The sequence below is a fragment of the Drosophila erecta genome, unplaced genomic scaffold (genome assembly GCF_003286155.1).
Source record: "Drosophila erecta strain 14021-0224.00,06,07 unplaced genomic scaffold, DereRS2 tig00000021-arrow-pilon, whole genome shotgun sequence".
Lineage (NCBI taxonomy): Eukaryota > Metazoa > Arthropoda > Insecta > Diptera > Drosophilidae > Drosophila > Drosophila erecta.
The window spans coordinates 11,337,003-11,357,028 of NW_020825198.1; the positions used below are offsets into that span (position 1 = coordinate 11,337,003).

The window sequence follows — 20,026 nt, forward strand, 5'->3', positions numbered from 1 at the left end:
TTTGATTGCTTTATTCTTACATCTAACTAGTTGTCCCCCATTGGTTGTTGCGTCCTTTGTAAGTAGATTGGGCAGAGTCTGTGGTCGTTGATAGTGCCAGTGATCTTAAACTACGACGGATTGCCAATGATCGCAGCAATAAAAACTCATGCCAAATGAGTTTGCTTATAAAATGTAGGGTATGTTTAACTTTTTATATTGCGACTTTTTGCAGTTTTTGGGCTTTACATTTGTGTGTGTTCTAAGGCAACTTGTTAGAAGGCAACTTTAATATAAATGTTATTTGTTTTATACTAAAATTTACACCATGACTTCAACATCATTTTCCTTCTATATCAGCTCTAACGAAAATTTATACAGTTCGATATGTGAATTGGAATTGGGACTGGGTTAAGTTTATGTCAGCGGAGGGTTTAGTGGGTGCCTTTAAAAACTGATAAATTGTGGACAAAACAAAATTAAACAATACAAATCAAGCATGTTTAAAATAATGTAATTTTTTAAGTTTTATTTAGATTTCATCGGTTTCCATTGCGTTATCTTATTTAGATACAGGGTTCTCAGCAAATTAAAAAAATAATCAAAAATACTTAACAAAACAATAAAATGTTGGTTTGCCATTAACAACGACTATTTACGGTTCTCAAAAGTTGAGTATTGTGTGCAAAAAACGATATATTTTCGGCACAATCTCAAAGAAGAACTTCGCAGTTTCATGTGGAAATGGCTCTTCGGGCGATACTTCTTTTCCCCATTAGTTTCAACTGAAATGATTTGAATGCAATTAGGAAATATTGCCAAGCACAATTTAAATTACATGGGTTTGCTTATTCCAATTAAGATTGGCAATGCATGCTTGGAAGTATTTTGAGTTAGTTCAGTGGTAGTGTTCATAATTAAGTAAATAACTTAACATAAAGCACAACTTAAAGCAAACTGTGTGTATGGGGGTCATAAGAATATCTTTCTCAATGCTGTCTTAAACATAATTTTGCACTAAGCTAATTGCGAATCTTATTATCATATAGTGGTTGTGTTCTGTTGTCGGTATTTGTTTTTGTATGTCTTAATCGCTCTAAGATCAATGCAAAAGTTGCCTTGGTTTAATTCCCATTTTTGTGTCTGACTTTTTACAATTAAGCTATTCAAATAATTAACTAGCACAACAAATTGCATATAGAATACACCAATTAGAACGTTGGGGTATACCCATTCTAAAAATTTACAAGTTAAGTTGGTTTTCGGTATTCGGATTCCGTGCTTGAAAGAGCGAAACGCAATATGAGTACTGAACTTAGACTAATGCATAACAAACTTGAAAAACTGTATTGACAGGATCTTTGGTGCGTCTTGCGGATCCTTCCCCTCATGGTCACGATTCTTAGTGAGGGGGGCTAGTGGGTTTGTTGCTGGGTGCTGAAACCCGCTGGGTGTTCACCCTCTGTTTTGGCTGGTGTCTGGTTGTCGTTGTCCTGGATGGGCCATTGGGTCAATGTGTGTGGTCAGCTGTACATCCGTTGCCTCCTGAAGTCGCCCTCCCACTGCAGCACCGCTCGCAGTTGCTCCTCCCCATCGCCTAGCGGCTCCTCCTTGATTTCCACCACCTCCACATCATCATCCTCGTCATCCTCATGTCATTGGAACTGATAAAGTTGGCGCAGCGCCCGCGCCCTTTCCGGTTGCACTCGCGTGGGTGGCCGCGGCACCTTGGGCTCCCGCTTGGCGCGCTTCAGTTGCGCCCTGGGCCGCGGAAACGTCAGCGGTTTCTCGTATGCATGATCAAGCTTTTCCACTTTTATATTGGGCAGGCAGTAGACGCGACGCGTTTTTTTGAACCGAATCTTTAGCACCTGCTGCACACCATTGATAAGCAGACAGAAATGCCTCCAGCTTGCCCGCGTCTTTCGCCACGAGATTGCTGTCTTACTAAATCCATTGAAACTCTCCTCTCGCTTTGTAGTTCCAAAGGACGGAGGCAATGTACGTACGACTCGCTGGGTTCTCTTCGGAATGCGTGCTACCGCAGTATCAGCTGGCGGCGGCAGCTGCTGCATTAGTAGGCGCAGGGACGCCTTGCTGTCCTCCTGCGGAGCGGTAGAAACCGGGTGTAATAGCTGGCTCTCAGTGCGACGCTGCTGTCGCGTTCTTGGCCGCCGGAAGGTCGATTCTGGTTCAACAGGAGCCGGAGCTGGTGGAGGTGGCATGTACTGCCGATCCTCCTCAGGCAGAGGTAGTTCACTGTAGTACTCCTCGGGAAGGGGTAAGGGCGGCGCATCCTCGTCGAAGCCGTAGAAGTCCGGTTGCACCTCAAAGGCAGGGTCAAATCGTTCGTGCACTACCAAGTCTTCGTCGTCGGATGGAGCAACAGCTGAGGGTAATGCGGCTGTATTTTTCCTAGATTCGTGAGCCAGGACAGTCGCTTCCATGGGCTCGCTGACTAGGATTATGCCATCATCTTCCGCCGACTTGTCGTGTGTGGATTCCATATGTTCCTGCTCCACTAACATACCTGCCGTCGGTTGCTCCATAGTATCTTCGCTGAGGTCCACAACCATCTGCTGCTCTAGCGGCATAATTATATCAACATCCGGATCATTTGAGCCGTACTGCAGCCACTCGCTGTCAAGAATATCTGACAATGTGGGCCGATCAGCCGGATCCCGCTGCAGACACCAGCTCACCAAATGTCGGAACGCAGGACTTGCATTTTCCCAGCGCTTAGAACGCTGATTAAACGTTTCACGCCGCATTCGCTTGCGAAGCTCGTGATGGGCCGCTGCGGAGTGATCCACATCGTCCTCGTTCTGTCTGTACGGCTGATGTCCCACTAGCATGGTATACAGCATGGCCCCAAGCCCGTATATATCCACGGCTGGCGAATAAGTGACGAGATTCGCATCCGCGAGCATTTCAGGCGGTGCATAGTCTAGCGTGTAACGCGGCTTGTCTTTCCAACTTTGAAAACGACTATTGTAACTGTTGGTAAAGAATACAGATATAATACGGGAAAAATTAGATTTAAGTCAATGGCATTACCATGCGTTGCCAAAATCGACCAATTTGACATTCTTGTCCTCTCGGCTTTCGAACATTACGTTCTCCGGCTTCAGGTCACCGTGAATAAAGTGCTTGGAGTGTATGTGCCGCACAGCCATAACCAGCTGCAGAAAGATCTCCCGACACGAATCCTCATCCATGCGGATGGATGCGGTTAGCTCCTCGCCGCACAGGTACTCCATTATGATCCATGTCTCGCACTTATCCCTGAACGTTCCATGGTAGCTGACGATGTTCTTGTGACTGTTCGTGTCGAGAGCGCACGAGATTAACGCGTCGACCTCGGAGGGGCGGAACTTGGACAGCGGTATTACTTTGGCCATGAACACCATCTCCGAAGAGCTGTCCACCACAAAATGGCAAGTGCCATAGGCTCCGCTAACAGTGCGGGTGCCAAGTTCAAGGTCATCAGGCCGAGAGGGTATATTCTGCAAGGACAAGGGCTTGACATTAGTCTTGATTATCAGAACATTGCAATTCTACCCACCTGAAGTCCCGGATTACAGTATTGAATGTGACAGTTGTTATCCTGTCGCATCTGCTCCAAATGCTCCGGCGCCACGTATGTGTAGCCGCGGAAGAGTCGTATCCGGCTAGGCGGGGCATCGCACTCGGGATCTTCGGGCACCTGGTCGGTAAACTCGTTGCTGAAATTCTGGACATCGTCCTCGGCGTTGAGGGTGGGCTTATAGGGGGCCTTGCGACGCTTGTTCCGCAGTTCCTGCCAGTTAATGCCGTGGAAAAAGGGGTGCTCCTTGATTTCGCTGGCGTCGCGATGGTTTCCTCCCAGCCGTCGCTTTGGGTTCTTCTCCAGCATCTTTAGCACAAAGTCACGGGCGTTGGCACTGAACGATGAGGGAATCAACGGCTGCTCCTTCTGAATCCGCCGCGAGATTTCCGACTGCTGGCTCTGGCCATCAGACGTAGCGAATGGCGAAGCGCCGGTGAGCAGCTCAAAAGTGAGCACACCCACCGACCACCAGTCCACGGCACTGTCGTGTCCCGGCGGCCCCGTACGAATAATCTCAGGAGCCATGTACTCCAGAGTGCCGCAGAAGCTGTGCGCACGGTATTCATTCTCCGCGGTAAGGATCTTCGACAGTCCAAAGTCGGAGAGTACAATGTGCCCCTCGCCATCGAGCAAAATATTCTCCAACTTAATGTCTCGATAGATAATCCCCAACTGATGCAGTTGCTCCAGAGCCAGCACCACCTCGGCTATGTAAACACGAACCCGGGACTCCTCGAAGTTCTCAGAGTGGTAGAGATGCGTGAAGAGCTCACCGCCATTGGCAAAGTCTGTAAATTTATAAGAACTGGTTAGTTTTGGTCCTTTTCTGATGGATAGTGTGGTCTTACCTAGCACCAGATAAAGCTTTGAAGATGACTGGAAGGCGTAGTGCAGACTCACGAGGAAGGGACTACGTTGAACAGCCTCCAGTACCTAAAACAAAAAAAAAATAAAAATATTTAAAAAATCTGATTAAAGAAATATTTTAAAGTATACATAATTTGCTGCAAATTGTCATATATCCTCTTAAAATAAATGTATAATACCTCATTATTTCCTCCTATAACCATTTTAAATTGCCCTTCCCCTTTTAGGTGTTTATAACAAACATTAATAATTTACGTTATCCTCCTCTCGTTATCGCATGTCTCTTTTCCCATTGCTTTCGCTCACTCGCTTATCACATTTCTTGTTGTTTTTCCGATTTTGTTTTGAGTTTTATTTACAGTATGCCAATACAGTTTGAATGCATAAGTACTTGTATGTATAAGTCAATTACTTGTTGTGGCTGATTAATATTCCGCGTAAGAACTAAAGAGAATAAAACATGTAAGAGGAAAAGTGGAATCAAGCATTTTGAAAATGAATTAATGAAGTAAAGTCATCTTTTTCTCATTTCTTTCATATTAAAACTTTCACATTTCTAGTTTGTTTTAATGAACCGTGGTTTAAAATTTCGTGGTCACCACAATAGCATTATAAAAATAAAATTCATTTTCTTTTTTTAAATTTGAAAAATTATACATATGTACATATGTTGTCCCATTGAATTGGCGGCTAATGCTTATTCCTTTCTATTTTGGCGAATGCCAGACAAATTATAGACTTGTCGGATCGCAGATACCGGCAATGTTTGATAACTGGGTTAGTAGCACAAGTATTACACCTTGAAGCATTCAAGTCGGTGGCATGGGAGGAGGAGAAAATGGTAACAGAGGGACACGAAAATAGCGCATGAAAACAACGTAAAAGCAGGGCGCCCAATTGTAAATTTGTTTAAGTTATCTGCAGCTAGGCGCCTACACCTGTTTGCAGTTATTTAACGCCGTTTTGATGTTTCTCTCTTTTCCATTTCTATTTTCATTGATTTACTATGACTCTCTCGTTGCCGAAAAGAGAGAAAGAGATTTAAAAAAAAAAAACGAAAAACCGGTTGCACTAGCCCGTTTGCAACAACAACTTCCACTATTGATCTGAGCCGGATGCTCTCTTCAGCTCTCTATATTCCCTACACAAGAAAAAAATCGATAATAAAATAATGGTTTATTACATAATAAAGGTGTCAAATTACTTCTCTTTTTTTTTAATTTACAGTACCCTTGATTGGGATTACACTTTATGACCATTTTAACATGTCTAACACTTTTTGCAGTGTAGGTGTGTATCTTCTCTTTGGACTGTGTGGGCTTTTTGCCGGTGCAACAAGAACAAGTTGCTATGTGGGTCACAAGAACATCTCCCTCCCTCTCTCCACCCACTTTCCTCCTTATGCCTTTTCCCGTTTACTGGCTTCTTTTTCGTTTCATCCGATTCGCTACCGTAAACTGTACGTGCGACTTTGAAGGTTGTCAAATCGGGTTTAATTTCAACAAGCTGCACTTTATCGTCATCAAAGTAAAAGAAGCCGGGAAGCGGTGTGATTGCAATAACATCACGCAGCGGTAAAATTAACGGTAATCGAAAAGCAAAAGAGCTACCAAAAAATATGGCTTGATTAAACACGTTTGCGGTATTTTTTCTTGTTAAAAAATGATTAAAAGGGTTTTCCGGCTTTACAACGGTGGCCACAAACCGCAAAACCGACTTTAAAATCTTATCCACTATGTACAATGTTCGGCTTCACATACTGAAATTTTTATTATTTGAAAATATTTTCATTTTTACTTTCTTTTTTTTACACTAAATACCTAGCAATTACATTGTTATTTGGCCTATAAAATCGTATGATAAAGATATCGCGATAAGAATGTTTAAACAGTAATGGTTAAGTGGTATTGTATTTTAATTGACTTTCAAAAAATGTATTATAAAGTAATACTTGTATTTAAATGAATTTATTATTTTCGTAATTCCACTTACCACTCTCTCCGTTTTGGTGTGTTCCGCTGTTTTTCGCTTCTGCACCACCGTTATCTTATTGAGAACCTTCATTGCATACAGTTTTCCGGCATCGTGTCTAGTCAGCTTGCGAACGAGGAAAACCCGACCATAGGCTATGAAAAATAGGAAAGCAATATCATGTCAATATTGATACATTAAGTATTTGTTTTCAATAATATTTTACTTACCACCTGTTCCTAGGACGCGAATTATTTTGAAATCATTCAGACTGACGGCCTCGTCACTGTACAATTTTACTAAAAGGAAAGACACGCAGATAAGCATTGTAATCAGTATTAAAACAAGAAATATATTTACAAATTTCACCTAAAAAAATCAATTGCAAACCAAATTATATCTCTCACTCAGAACGATAATGAATGAGAATGTGTACTACACATATACATATGTACATGACATGTACATACATTACTATCTATCTACACTACACTGTATTTGTAGGGTAGGCGATAAAAATAGTTTTTCGCATTGTTTACTTGACACATGTGAAACGAATTATCACATTTTATTTTTATCGCCAGTGCAGCACGTGCCAGACTCTTGATTCCGTTTTCAGAGGCGAAAGCATGCTACCCATGATTATCATACCCATGTCACCTATGTTATGTGTAGCATATTGGCGTTATAATGCATTTCTTGCAATTCCATGGGGATGCTGGTCTAACAGAAACTTTGTTAACCACAGCCCATGTATTCATGGACCAAGGACACGGCAAGGAACTCTGTCATCTAGGGGAGAGAGAGCTTTTCTCTAGACATCTGTATATTACAGGCTTCTTGGGAGCATGTGCCATAAGCCATAACAGTTCACTGGCCCAATCGTCTGACCAGGAGATTGCACAGTTTACGATTATTGCACGACCCAGACAAGCAGTTTAAGGAAAATCCGCAGACGTTAAAAGTGAAGCCTTTTCATATTTAATAAGTAGAACAATATAATTAGAATACAAATAATGCAAGGATAGAAAATCGAACAACAGTATTTATAACGTTGACCTTTAACTGTAAATAGATTCCTTTTCACCCTATAATTTTAGTTTAGATTCATTTTATTACTGTTTTAATTAAAATGTAGACGTGATTGAATGTGCTACCTTTCCAATTTTCCCTCAAAGAAGGTTAGCGCTTGGAGGCATTCACCTGATCTGCCATTCAATTTAATAATCGCAATTATTCAAATTAATCGAAAAGCCTGTGACCGCTGCAATTCAATTAGCTTGAAATTACATAAAGCGTTCCCAAGTGACCAATTCGTTTAAGCAAACATCAACCTCATCCTCAGAATTTTGACCATGAGTCAGTCAACACCACGAAAACCCACCATTCATCCCATTCCAAAAAGTCTGAATATGTGACGAATATTAATGTGAAGTTTGGCTGTGAGTTTTGCGAAATATATTCCTAGCCACAGCAGCTGGCGACAATGTCCTTGAACCCCGAAGGACCTTATTCAGAAAGCGTCTGTAACATTTGTACTATGTACATTAATTCAGCATTACAGTACAATCCTAATTCAACCCTCGTGCAACGGAGCCATCAAAATGTTGTGAAATCAAGAAACATTGACACAAAACTTCAACAGGGGTTAATGGTACCCGAACCTGTTTTATTATTTGGAAATACAAGTTGCTAACAGCAAGTAAATGTAATTTGCGCAAAACACCAGCAAAACGCACGGAATGACGCGTGCCGAAATTCTTCATGGGTGCATCGAACCCAGGACTTTCGAGTGGGTGGCAACTTTTCGTTGGAATTATTGATTCAACAAGAAAAACTGAAAGATGATGTAAAGAGCTGTCGCGGAAAAACCCTTTTCTTTGGCACTTAATAAAATTGGTTTGTCCTTCCTTATAGAGATTTGTTATATAAAAAAAAATTTTTTTGCGATTAGAATTTCAGTATATTAATAAGAACAGATAAATTCGATTAAAAAATCGTAACTTTTGGGTAGACAGTGCGATTGCATTTCTGCTAAATAAGGTTATCATAAGTAAAAAAAAAAAACTGTCTAATAACAATTTATAATATGTTACCTAAAATATTAATAAAACCGTTAAAAGGGCGAAAAGATATCTGTGAATTTTATTCTATAATAAAATTTTCCCATATTCTTAAATGTAATGCAAATCTTTTAAAAAATGTGTACCCTTTTGTACATCATTGTATGGAATACTTTATTCATTATCAAAGTGCGAATTTTCTTAAGTATTTTTAAACCGACCTGTTTGGAAACGTGTGACGTCGAGCAAATAAATTGGCCTTGATATGCATTATATACTCTGGCCAGGTTCTTAAACTGAATAACCGCACAAAAAGTGACTAGGCAAAGTTTAATAAACGCAGCCCAAATGAATATGAGTACCAGCAACAAGTGGAGAATGTTCTGATAGCAACATGTTCGATTATCTTTTTTTACTTCTCATTATCGAGTGGAAATTGTAGCATAAGAAATGTTTAACTCACTTAATAATAATTATTTTAGCGGTACTGTACGAGTATATCGATTTACTGATTAAAAAGTGAAAGGGGGAAAACTACACGGATAAAAATGCAATGTTTCAATTAATTTAAATGCATTTTTAGGTAATAAGATAAACAAACGTTTTTGAGCCACTGGGAATATACATGGAATATGTAAATGGTATGTTGTTCTTTTTTTTAGCATTTATATTTTGACACTTTTACTTGTGAAGCTTTCTGATTTTCCCGAGTGCATTTTTAATTTAGAAAAGGTTGAGGGTTATGATACGGGCACCGCCCGTTGCCGTGACGATGTTCTTGTGATAATTAACAGCAAAAAACAAACACAGCTCACCTATCAATTTGCAGGCAATTATCCAGGAGGCTAACTCGTAGCCCTATCTTTATATATGTACATATGTATCTATGCTCGGTGCTCGGCGAGTTGCATTGCCAAGTTCAAGTAAATAAATTGCCCACAAACAACAACCAACCGTTTATGCAAACAAGCATGCTTGTGAGTACAGCAAACGCTCACAAACAGCGACGCACGCACATTTGTACAAACAAACTGACATGGTCACGACTGCATGGCGATGACAAAAAGTGGCACAGTGGTAATCATGTAATCATGTTGCAGATATGATAATCCAATATAATGAACTACTCCGTCTTCATAATCCAGAAAGATAAAAACTTAACATAAAACATTACATTAGATAAAAACATAAATCTAAACGAAAGTAGATGTATAGAAATCGTCTAGTTTTAGGTTGATTTGTTTTTACTGCATTTATAAACACCTGTTGTGAAACCCACTGACAAAAAATTGTGCTTCAAAGATACTGTGTAGAAAAGGGAAAACGTGTTACTTTCCACACCAACATCCCACTTTTTTACGACATGTCCTGAGTAAATAAATTTTACTCAAAGATGCAACCGAATGGTGTTAAATCTAACAACTAACAAGCAGCAACCATTGGTGTTCGACCCACGGTTATCAAATGAGAGTTTTGGGTGGTGGGTATTGTGTCTGCTTTGTGTATATAGAGTGTGGTGAGAGGTGAGTACGGCGAGAGGTTGGGCGATTTCAGGGGAGGTCAGTAGTTTTGGATTTGGCCCGAAGACCGAACAAAGCCGGGTTGAGTTTTCTGGGTAATCGTGTCAAGGTTAAATGCATGTGCTCCACTTTGACAAAGGACGATAGAGACGGCACTCCATCTGGCATTGACCATCCACCCTCTGCCGCCTATTCAATCAAACCTTGAGACATCCACCCGGTTAAAGTTATCAATTATTCCACCACACTACCACGTATGATATGACTACCATGTATTAAATGGCATGAAATATACACTGGGAACAAGTTGCGGTTAAGTTTACAACAAGTAAGCGGTTTAAAAATGTTGGTCTTCGAATTATACAATAATCACATTGACCTGCATCCTAACTAATTTTCTAGCTTGGGCTTGCAGGTGGCCCTGGAATATCCGTGCTTAAATGACTCACCATAGGATCGCAGATCGGTGACCGCCTCCAGGTCCCGTTGATGGGCCTCATTGTCCAGATCGAGGGGCGTACTATTGCTGGTGGGCATGGCGTAGGAGGGCGTGGCCGAGGATGAAGCCATCGAGGCTGCTGCTGCCGCTGCTGCAGCCGCCGCCGCTGCAGCTGCATTATTGGACTTGGCCTTGGACTTGCTGGAGCTCGATTCATTGATCTCTCTCCCGCTTGGATCCTCCTCCTCCGTGTCCTGGTCGTAGTAGTCCCGGTCGGGATCGCGCTCCTCCTCGCTCTCCGCATCCGATATGCAAACAATCTCCGCCACATTTGTGGTGGGCGGAGATGGAGGTGTGGGCGGTGATATGGTCTCGCGGTAAGTGTAATCCCTTGCAGATGCTGACGTGGTCTTGCTGCTGCTATTGGTGTACTGACCGTTTGTGGCACTGATGCTATTGTTGTTATTGTTATTATTATTGTAGGCCAAGGTCTTGACAGAATTGGAGCCAGATCCCTCCGTAATCAGTTTGGCCTTTTTGCCATTGGTCAACGTCTCGGATTTGCTATTCTTCTGCTTTTTGGCATTGCCATTGCCATTGGCCACCAGGTGGCCATTCAAATGATTCCGCACCATTGGATCCTGCTCCTCGTATGCTAGTGACCCCGATTCATGGGGATTTTGCTGATTCTTGCGACGCGACTTACTTGTACCACTGCTCAAGATCTCGTGGTTTTGCTTCTGCAGGCGACTCATGACTAAATTCTTCCGTCAAAGATCCCAAGTCTTTTATAATGATCTACGTGCTCCTTACGCAGTTAATGGATCATCCAACAATTAACAAAATAAACTAAAAATGTCCAGGGATTGATCGTGTCGCATCGTTGAGCTAGAAGGCAATTAACAAAGTCAAGATACTTTTACTGTTTTAAATAATTATTTTGACAATTGCTGGCAACGTTTTATAAGGTTTTGTAAGAAAATAACTTTTATTGGCAACTAGATCCTAGCAATCTACTATTTAGGATATGTTCAATATTTTTGTTAGTCTTACTTATCTTAGGAAATTATAAATGTTTACACAATACAAATGCGCTACTTCACACATATTAAATACTAAATAAATTAATTTTTTGCAATGACTTGGCCACTATTGCCTTGAAGATATGTAACTGTTTCTTATTGTGTTACACTTAGGCAATCTTCACCGCACCTTCCACATGCCCATTGCCCATTTTTATTCCCATTTCTTCATCTACAATATGGTACAGTTTCAACGCAGGCGTGAGTATTTTCCCCGCTGTTAGCGGACAATCGGATTGGGAAACTCATTTCTGAATAGAACAACACTTTATGAGACTCCGACTCACCTCGCGAAAGGAAATAAGCGCAATATTATAATGCAGACGAAGGAATCCGTATCCGAGGGTGTGTGTCTGTGTGAGAGTGGGTGGATCTGGGTGGGAAGGGGGGAGAGTGTTGGATTATGCGTGGGGCGGCAACGATGTGCAACACTGAACGTTCCAATGATAATGCGCACCGATTTTTGCAGCACTGGCGTTGGCTTAAATATTATTCAACCAATTTGGTTGCGGTTTCCTTTCATTCTTCGGTTTTTCTTGTTTTATACCGTGATTATCACAATCTTTATCAGCCGCGCATTTCTCACTTCCACAGTCAGTTTTTATTTATTTATTTTTTTTTTGTGATTTCTTATTCTTCACTGTTCTTTGCCCACAACTACGTACACATATGCACACTCACACGCTGGCACTTTCTGTATCGGCGACTGCGTTTTTAAAACGTTTTTGTTTTCGTCTGCTGATTCTGCTCCTCGGCGACTGTTGCTCTCGATTTCCAATGGATTTTCCAATTTCCTTGCGTACGCGTCGTATTTGTTTACAATGGGCGATATAGTATCGTTTTAATATTTAAATTGGATGTTTTTTAATTTTTTTGTGTTACACGCGAAGGTTTTTACCGCCGCTTTCTACTCGTTTACGCACACACACACTGAAGCGCGGGACGCTCTCCGCCATCTGCTTTGCTCTCATTCGTGAACACTTATTAGCTACGGGCCACCTTGATGGCAATCGCGGCGATTTCCGTTGCACTCGATCGTATCCGTTTAATTTGTGTATTATAGTACAATATAATACAATTAAAATCGTGGGCGCTTAAAACAGGTAACGCCGGATATTTGGCTTTTTGGAATTTGAACACACAGCTCACGAACCGTACGCAGAAATTTTCCCTTTGCTTTTGTGTCATTTATCGGAGCTATCGGTATCGGTAGTGTTGACAAGAAACTCGACCGCGTGGTGTTGGAAAGCAGCCGTATATCGGGGAGCAGGGTTGGCGGAAACTATCGTTTCAAATTTAATATTTTAAGATTTTGTATTTATTATGATTATTATTATTTCGTGATCATTTATTTATTATATATTTTAAATAAAACTAACGCTTCCCAAAAACTACCAAAAAATTTCAGTTTGGATTTGTTGAATTATTCTGTAAGCTGCACGGACGTAAATAAACCTTAAAAAGTAACCATAATATCTGACAAATTCTTCCTCTCCAAGTTGGGAACTGTGCATCCATCTTTGGAATAGCCAACGGGCATTAGAATAAGTAATTTTTCATTGGCGGGTCGACCGAGAAGGGTTCTCAAGGCTGGACCGCAGTTCAAAGGAGTGGTGACCAGGGAGGAAAGTCCTGCCGCTTGAAGGGCACACAAAAGGATCCCAGCCGCAATCGAAGTGGATATCTCGTTGTAGTAGTGCCTCCTTCGCCTCCCATTCTCCAAAAACCCATAGGTCTGCTTGAAGATCAGGATGAGGTACGGCGCATCGGTCAGATACTCCTTGACATGATTGGTTTTCAGGGGTCGCAGGTCGGTGACCCACTGCGGATGCATCCTCTGGCTGTAGTTGATCAGCTCCTCCTGCTCCACAATTTCCCGAATGGATCGCTTGAGTTCCGGATCCTTCATGACGCAGTACGTCCAGGGCTCTGTGTGTGCGCCACTGGGAGCTGTTCCCGCCGCCCGAATGCAATCCTCTATAACGCTGAGATCCGGCTGGGGATGGCTACTAAAGGAGCGAATGCTACGTCGTCCTTGCATTAGTTCGTAAAATCGTTTGGCTCCATTCGGATTGAGATTCAGGCCGGGAACGACGGGCACATGGGGCTTCTCCTCCATAGATGGCTGCAGTTCATCCTCAAGATCTGACAAGTCCTCAACTGAAACAAAGAATAGAATAGCTACACTTTCGACTTGGAAAAATTTAAAACTAACCCTCTTCGACTTCTTTATCTAAATTGTATCTTTTTGGAACGCGATTCCCATGAAAAAACAATCTTTTAAGGATCCAAATCAGCGCCAAACTGATAAGAAAACCTGGCCAATGCTTGAGAAGCTTGGAGCTGCTGATGAGATCGTCCACATCCATGGTGTTCCAATATGTAACTGCTTTTGCGACTGGGAGAAAGTGGCTGCTCTTGCTCGGAACGTCTTATCACTTGGTTAAGTGGGTCAGGGCTATTGCTGATAGCGATGGATGGTGTGCTTTGGTTTTCAGTTCAGTTGTTGTTTCGGCAGCAGTAGGGGCAATGACTGCATCTGACATGCTCGGAAATCCCCGATTGCCCCTTTTCGCGGGCACTTCTATCCGACTTGTACTTCTGATGGTTAAGCATCAGATTGTGCTCGCACGGATTTCGTTTTAGGGGCGGAATCGGTCGGCCTGGATTGTTGAGTGGGATGGTCTTCTGGTGAACCAATTGGCGCTTGTGCACCTCCCTCAAAATCTCGATGATCCGCCACTTGGCATCGAAGTATATGAAATCTGGAGCAGTGGTTAGCTCGGTACGTATCATATCGCAAAGCATTTGCACCTGCTGGCTATTCGCGGATTCCTGACCTGCAGGTATCTTCTCCACCAAGTGTGCTGCTTCTTTGGATGATTCCGAAATTGCAGAATTTTGAGGACAGGATAAGGAATTTTGGGTTGATGCTAATGCTGTTTCCCGACACTGAGGTAAACAAGGAGAATTTCCAGGACTCCAGGGGCAGGAAACTGGGTTCTTGGAGGATTCCCCTCCAGTTTCCGGCCTGCAGGGGCAGATCAGTTCGGTGGTTCTTAAATCCTGCTCATTTGCGTAGTACGAAGATTGGCTTGAACTAGAACTGGAACTAATCTTGGAACTAGATTTATGACTGATTCCTTCCTCACTGTTTTTTACGTCCTTCTGCTCCGATCGAGTGAATGTGACTTTCTGTTCTTGATCCTCCAATCCTCCTATTTTCTCCTCTACCGGATCTTTCTGACCAACGACATTTTCTGCCTCGTGTATCTCCTGCTCTTTGGAATATTCTTTGTTCGGAATTGATTGGATCTTCTGGGTTTGCCGATCTTTGGGGACTTTTTTGGCCCTCTTTATTAGTATGTTTCCGGGGAAACCGGCCAAAGGGAAACCCGTAAAATTGGTTAACTTTTGGCGCAACATCTCTGTGGTAGCCATCTGATTTTTCAAATCCATTGAAGGCAATTTTCCGGTAGAGAGTAAACTGGTTCCACTTCCCGGAAGATCTTGGTCGTAATCAATACTTAGATGGGGCACCAGGAAAAGAAATTCATTATAGTAGGGGATTGAGGGAGTAATTTTCTCTCCACATTTTCTACGGGCACGTTCGATAATGGTGTATTCCCGCTCAAAGAGCATCCTGAGGTCCTCCAGACAGGATCTCAGCTCCGACCCGCTCTTTCCCGGAAATGAACGCACCATATCATTGTAGCACTCCTCGTCGACTTCTTTGTTACCATAGTAGTGATTATTTCGGTTGTATAGGCTATCATGCGTGCAGTACAGACTTATAAGCTTCCTAATATCTTGATCCTCCAATGAGAATTGGTTTCCATTTGCCCCACTCTGATTCTTTTCCTTCCGATCTCGTTTACCAAACAAAAAAGACAGGAATCCCCTGGATTTTTTTGGTTTCTCGATGCTATTAGGTGTTTTAGGTGGGTCTAATGATTCCAAGACGGGTTTATGAACTCCTCCCGGCTGACTGTCGCTGGATCTGATCCTGGAGGAGCGGATACGCATTGGCGTCATTAGACAACTCGAAGCGGAACGCTTGAAGCAACAGCGCCTGTGTTTTAGTTCCATCCTCTGCGATCTGGCGTTTGAGAAGCGTTACATTCGGGTTGACCTCGCTTTCAACGGTCTTAAGGTTCTTTAAGGGCAACAGCATTATTCTTTGACTGAATTTTTGACCATTATCTGAATATATAACTTTTGTAATCCTGACTATTTTTTTTTTACTTTTTTTGCGGGGAATGAACGTGTCAAATTGAAGTGATTTCAAATGCAGATTAGATCCATTTTTTTTTTAAATTATATCTCTAGAATATTTGTTTTATATAAATGTTGTTTTAATTTGTTTTTCTTGTCAGAACAGTAGAATTTTATAAGAACCACGCTTTTAACGGTTATTAGCTGGCGACTGGATCAGCTGTTTCCCTCTGAAAACTTTGCAGCACTGCGCGCGAGAAAAAGAGCGAGGCCTTAAAGTAAAAGAGCGAGCGAGAGCGGCTAAACAACCAAAATAAAATTACGTGAAATTATAAATAAAAAATACGGAAATACACGTTCAGCAACCGACCAGCCAAGTACAACAAAGCAACGCTGTAAAAACTGACAACACATTTTAGTTTATTCCGCCTCGTGCCATGTGAGCAACTTTAAATTGAAATCAAATCGGAATCAGTGTGCGGGTGCTAATTAGCGGAAGACGGCAATTTATTGAACGCGAAAAAATCCCCACAATCTAACTTCCATTTCGACACGAAACCAAACCGCCAAATCAAATCGCAGTCGAATTCTGCATCAAATGAATGTGCGAAAAGTGCAATAAATCAATGGTTTTGGGAGAGTTAAAAGAAGAAGACGGAAGCAGTGCCCACCACAACAAAAGCAAAGAGCACCATACCTAACGGGACAATCAAATCCAAAACTTATCGCCACTACGAGACCATCCTACTAGCTATAGATTCAGTTCATACATATCTCGGAAAATGGACGAGGTCTTCAGCCTGCACATGGAGAAATTGGACGTTTACGACGGTTAGTATGCCGGAAGTTCTACTTAAAAGTATTTACATAGATGATGCACCATCAAGCCATTCGGGCTTTATTTCTGATTAATGGCTTGAACAAGAGTTCATAAACTTTCAAGGCAATAATAGTAGTAGTAAAAAGCAAGGTATTCTGAATTAAATTACACCGATGAAGGTAAACTTATAATAGACAATTTATTCGATTGAGGACTCGCATGATTTTAGCTGTACGAATCATTTCAAACATAATAGAAAGTTGTTATACAAAAGTGGTTGTTATACAAAATTGAAAGAAAATTAGAATAGAAACAATTATGTGGTGAGAAATAATAATAAAAAAAACATATATATAGGTATTTAAACAAGTTTTGTTCCCGTGAGCTCAATTTTGTTGTGAGTGATATAAGAATTAAAGCAATTGGACCGTTTTAGTAGGAGAACTAAGATTAACATGGTGAACAACCATGGAAAATGGATTAAAAGTAGGTAAATATTATAAAGTAAATCAGGAGCAGCTCCTCGTTAGTCATCCTTGGGATCTGGTCCAGCGAGAATCTCCTCGATGATGCGGTGCCCGTCCTCCGTTTTCTCGCCTTGAATGATCAGATCCCTTAGCGTAGATATATGTTTTTGACTCTCCTCGATCTGAACCTTAAGAGTATCGTTTTGCCTCCTCAATTCATCGATGCGCTTCTTTCGTTCCTCGGCCGATTTCTTTGTCTTCTCGCGTGTACGCTGTACAGCCTGTTCCGAGAATAATAATAAATCAATAGTGGCCATCTATTTTTGGGGACTTCTGGGGGCCACGGCGCCACAGCAACATGTTTCCCAATATTTGCTCTCTGTTTACATTATGTACATACCTCATTGTTTTTCTTTCTTTTTTCTTGGTACGCTGGATCTGTGCGCGGACTTAATGGCGAATCGCTATTTTGGCTGGTTGACGCCGCAGTTCTCCTTTTGGCCGGCATTCTCTCCGTGATAATTCTGATCTGTATTTAGTTTAAATTGGATCGCAATCGAACTAAAATGCAGAAGAGAACACGAAAACAGCGATGTATTCGTCGATTTGTTGTGAAATTGAACGATAGAACAGCTGTTCATTTGCCATCACAGTGCTGGAAAGTACGCTGCCTACACTGCCCATCCAACAAACAGTTAGCGGTATTATTAAATTAAATGAATTGCATGTTGAAAATCAAAATTAAAATTCATCCAAAATAATAGCCATGGAATGCTATGCAAAAACTGTCAACCAGACACTATTTTTGGTTTGCTCAGACGTTCACTTTTTAATTTCTCAACTGTTTATACAATTTATTTGTAAAGACTGATTGCTTGTACGTAGATGTAGTTTAATGCAATAAAATTAAATGAAATGTAATACGTAATAGTCAATAAATGTTTTAAATAAGCAACAGTTTAAATTGCCAACGTGTTTTTTCCAACACTCCACCCAATAAATAAATTGTGTCACAAGTATCGGCTATCGGCTGTTGGCGCTTTACAGTACTGGATTATTTGCAACCGGCTTATTTTTGCGCAAAATTCTAGTGAAATGTCCTCGCCAGCCCCAAAATCACCGGAGCTTTCGGATAAGAGCAAGAAATACGACAGACAAATCAGGTAGGAGCGTGTATCCTCTAAATAAAGAGGCATAATAATGATGATACCTATTTAGGCTGTGGGGAGAACATGGACAGACGCTTTTGGAGACGGCCACAGTTTGTTTGGTGAATGTGACGGCCGTGGGCTGTGAAACTGCTAAGGGATTGGTGTTACCCGGTATCGGAGGTTTCACTGTGGCCGATGGCAGCACCGTTACGGAGGAGGACCTTGGCAACAAGTCGGTAGACGACCGAATTTTCCCTGACCATCATTATAAAGGCACTTCTTCCGTAGTTTCTTCCTGGATTCCAGCTATCTGGGCAAGTCGAAAGCATTGGCTTGCATGCAACTTCTCCAGGAGCTCAATCCCGACGTGAATGGCGATTATGTCGAGGAGAGTGCCGACTTTATATTAGCCAACAGGCCCAACTTCTTTGATAGTTTCGATTTGGTGATTGCCTCCAATCTCAATGAGCAGACTTTGCTAATTTTGGCCGAACGGTTATGGGAGGTTAACGTGCCATTAATCTACTGCCGATCGCTTGGCATGCTTGGCACAATACGTTTGCAAATACGGGAACACTGCATCGTGGAGGCGCATCCGGATAACCGTCAATTCGATTTGCGCCTGGAGCATCCATTCGATGCTCTGCGGGAGCATCTCGATGGCACCGAGGTGACTAGTAAGGTGCCCTGGCTGTTGGTGCTCCACAAATACCTTAATGTGTGGCAGAAACAACGGGCTGATGGGGCTCAAACACCCCGAAATTACAAAGAGAAGAGTCAGTTAAAGGAGTCCATTAGAAAGGAGATGAAGAAGGATGAGGAAAACTACGAAGAGGCCATCAAGGCGGTCAATACAGCATTTGGAGCGGGACAGGTTCCCAAAAGTCTGAAAGCGATATTCGAAGATGATGCCTGCGAACAGCTAAACAAGAAGGTTAGATATTTATTCTCAACTTGTACTTGTATGTTACTTTTATTTGTATACCGTTTACAGAGCAATGTCTTTTGGATCATGGCCAAGGCCCTAAAGCACTTCGTGATACATGAGAATGACGGGCATCTCCCTCTGCCTGGCGTTCTGCCGGACATGACGGCCAATACGGACTCCTACATCGCTCTGCAGCACATCTACCGCCAACAGGCACTGCAAGACGCCGACCAGGTGTATCACAAGTGCCAGGAGTACCTTAAGCAATTGGCACTGCCTGGCGACAGCATTGATGAGAGAAGTGTGCGTCTCATTTGCCGAGAAGCAGCCGGATTGGCGGTCATTAGGGGCACACGCATTTCAGAGGAGTACGAGAAGAACAGTCGCCTGCTAACACTAGGTAAAGATCTATATATTTGTGTTCTAGAATAACCTTTACTACCTCGCTACCCTGCCATTCAGTTGAGGACAACGAACTACAAGGCAACCTCACGGCATACAACTTTGCGCTGCGGGCCTACGAGCGCTTCCTCAGCGAGTGTGGCAATATTCCCGGCGAGTGCATCGTGGAGCAGGACATTGGACGCCTGAAGAGCATTGCCGCCAAGATGCTAAGCGATTTGGGCATGCACGCCACCATCAGCGATGATGTTCTGCACGAGATTTGTCGATACGGCGGATCTGAGTTGCACGCAGTGTCTGCTTTTATTGGTAAATAGTCTCTGTGATGAGTTAGGCGATACCTTATTTTTCTAATTCCTTACAGGTGGCTGCGCTGCCCAGGAAGTGATCAAGATCATTACCAAACAATATAAGCCCATCGATAATACTTTTATATACAATGCTATAACCACAGAAAGTGTCACATTGAAGCTTTAAAGAAATCGTATTTTCATAGAATCTGTATATTCTTTTTAGTTAAACACACTAAAGTC

At 42.1% G+C, this 20,026-nt stretch overlaps 5 protein-coding genes across 7 annotated transcripts; 2 read left to right on the forward strand and 3 right to left on the reverse strand.

Annotated features, from left to right (window-relative positions):
* Nucleotides 1-481: 481 nt before the first annotated feature.
* LOC6544036 (chromosomal serine/threonine-protein kinase JIL-1) lies at nt 482-12,276 on the reverse strand. Of its 3 annotated transcripts, XM_026977018.1 has the most exons (9): nt 12,192-12,276; nt 11,798-11,883; nt 10,439-11,316; nt 6,637-6,705; nt 6,428-6,561; nt 4,417-4,501; nt 3,545-4,356; nt 3,037-3,485; nt 482-2,976 (listed from the first exon to the last, which is right to left on the reverse strand). In XM_026977018.1, the coding sequence occupies exons 3-9, from the start codon at nt 11,181-11,183 to the stop codon at nt 1,635-1,637; spliced, it is 3,636 nt and encodes a 1,211-aa protein (XP_026832819.1). In that variant the 5' UTR covers nt 11,184-11,316; nt 11,798-11,883; nt 12,192-12,276; the 3' UTR covers nt 482-1,634. The 3 variants fall into 3 exon arrangements, with proteins under 3 accessions (XP_026832819.1, XP_015013206.1, XP_026832820.1); XM_015157720.2 differs by lacking the exon at nt 11,798-11,883 and having other exon boundaries at nt 12,192-12,274; XM_026977019.1 differs by lacking the exons at nt 6,428-6,561; nt 6,637-6,705; nt 10,439-11,316; nt 11,798-11,883; nt 12,192-12,276 and adding an exon at nt 4,615-5,251.
* Nucleotides 12,277-12,286: 10 nt separating this feature from the next.
* LOC6544037 lies at nt 12,287-15,869 on the reverse strand. The gene is made up of 3 exons (XM_026977021.1): nt 14,074-15,869; nt 13,726-13,892; nt 12,287-13,670 (listed from the first exon to the last, which is right to left on the reverse strand). Exons 1-3 carry the CDS (start codon nt 15,597-15,599, stop codon nt 12,967-12,969), a joined length of 2,397 nt encoding a protein of 798 aa, XP_026832822.1. The 5' UTR covers nt 15,600-15,869; the 3' UTR covers nt 12,287-12,966.
* Nucleotides 15,870-16,002: 133 nt separating this feature from the next.
* On the forward strand, nt 16,003-17,932 carry LOC26527056. Its single transcript, XM_026977020.1, has 2 exons — nt 16,003-16,556; nt 17,502-17,932. The coding sequence occupies exons 1-2, from the start codon at nt 16,508-16,510 to the stop codon at nt 17,549-17,551; spliced, it is 99 nt and encodes a 32-aa protein (XP_026832821.1). The 5' UTR covers nt 16,003-16,507; the 3' UTR covers nt 17,552-17,932.
* On the reverse strand, nt 16,968-17,594 carry LOC6543865 (CCAAT/enhancer-binding protein gamma). Its single transcript, XM_001972305.3, has 2 exons — nt 17,413-17,594; nt 16,968-17,293 (listed from the first exon to the last, which is right to left on the reverse strand). The coding sequence occupies exons 1-2, from the start codon at nt 17,518-17,520 to the stop codon at nt 17,072-17,074; spliced, it is 330 nt and encodes a 109-aa protein (XP_001972341.1). The 5' UTR covers nt 17,521-17,594; the 3' UTR covers nt 16,968-17,071.
* LOC6543866 (nedd8-activating enzyme E1 regulatory subunit) lies at nt 17,828-19,991 on the forward strand. Its single transcript, XM_001972306.3, has 6 exons — nt 17,828-18,175; nt 18,231-18,395; nt 18,452-19,097; nt 19,158-19,491; nt 19,554-19,802; nt 19,858-19,991. Exons 1-6 carry the CDS (start codon nt 18,108-18,110, stop codon nt 19,968-19,970), a joined length of 1,575 nt encoding a protein of 524 aa, XP_001972342.1. The 5' UTR covers nt 17,828-18,107; the 3' UTR covers nt 19,971-19,991.
* Nucleotides 19,992-20,026: the final 35 nt, after the last annotated feature.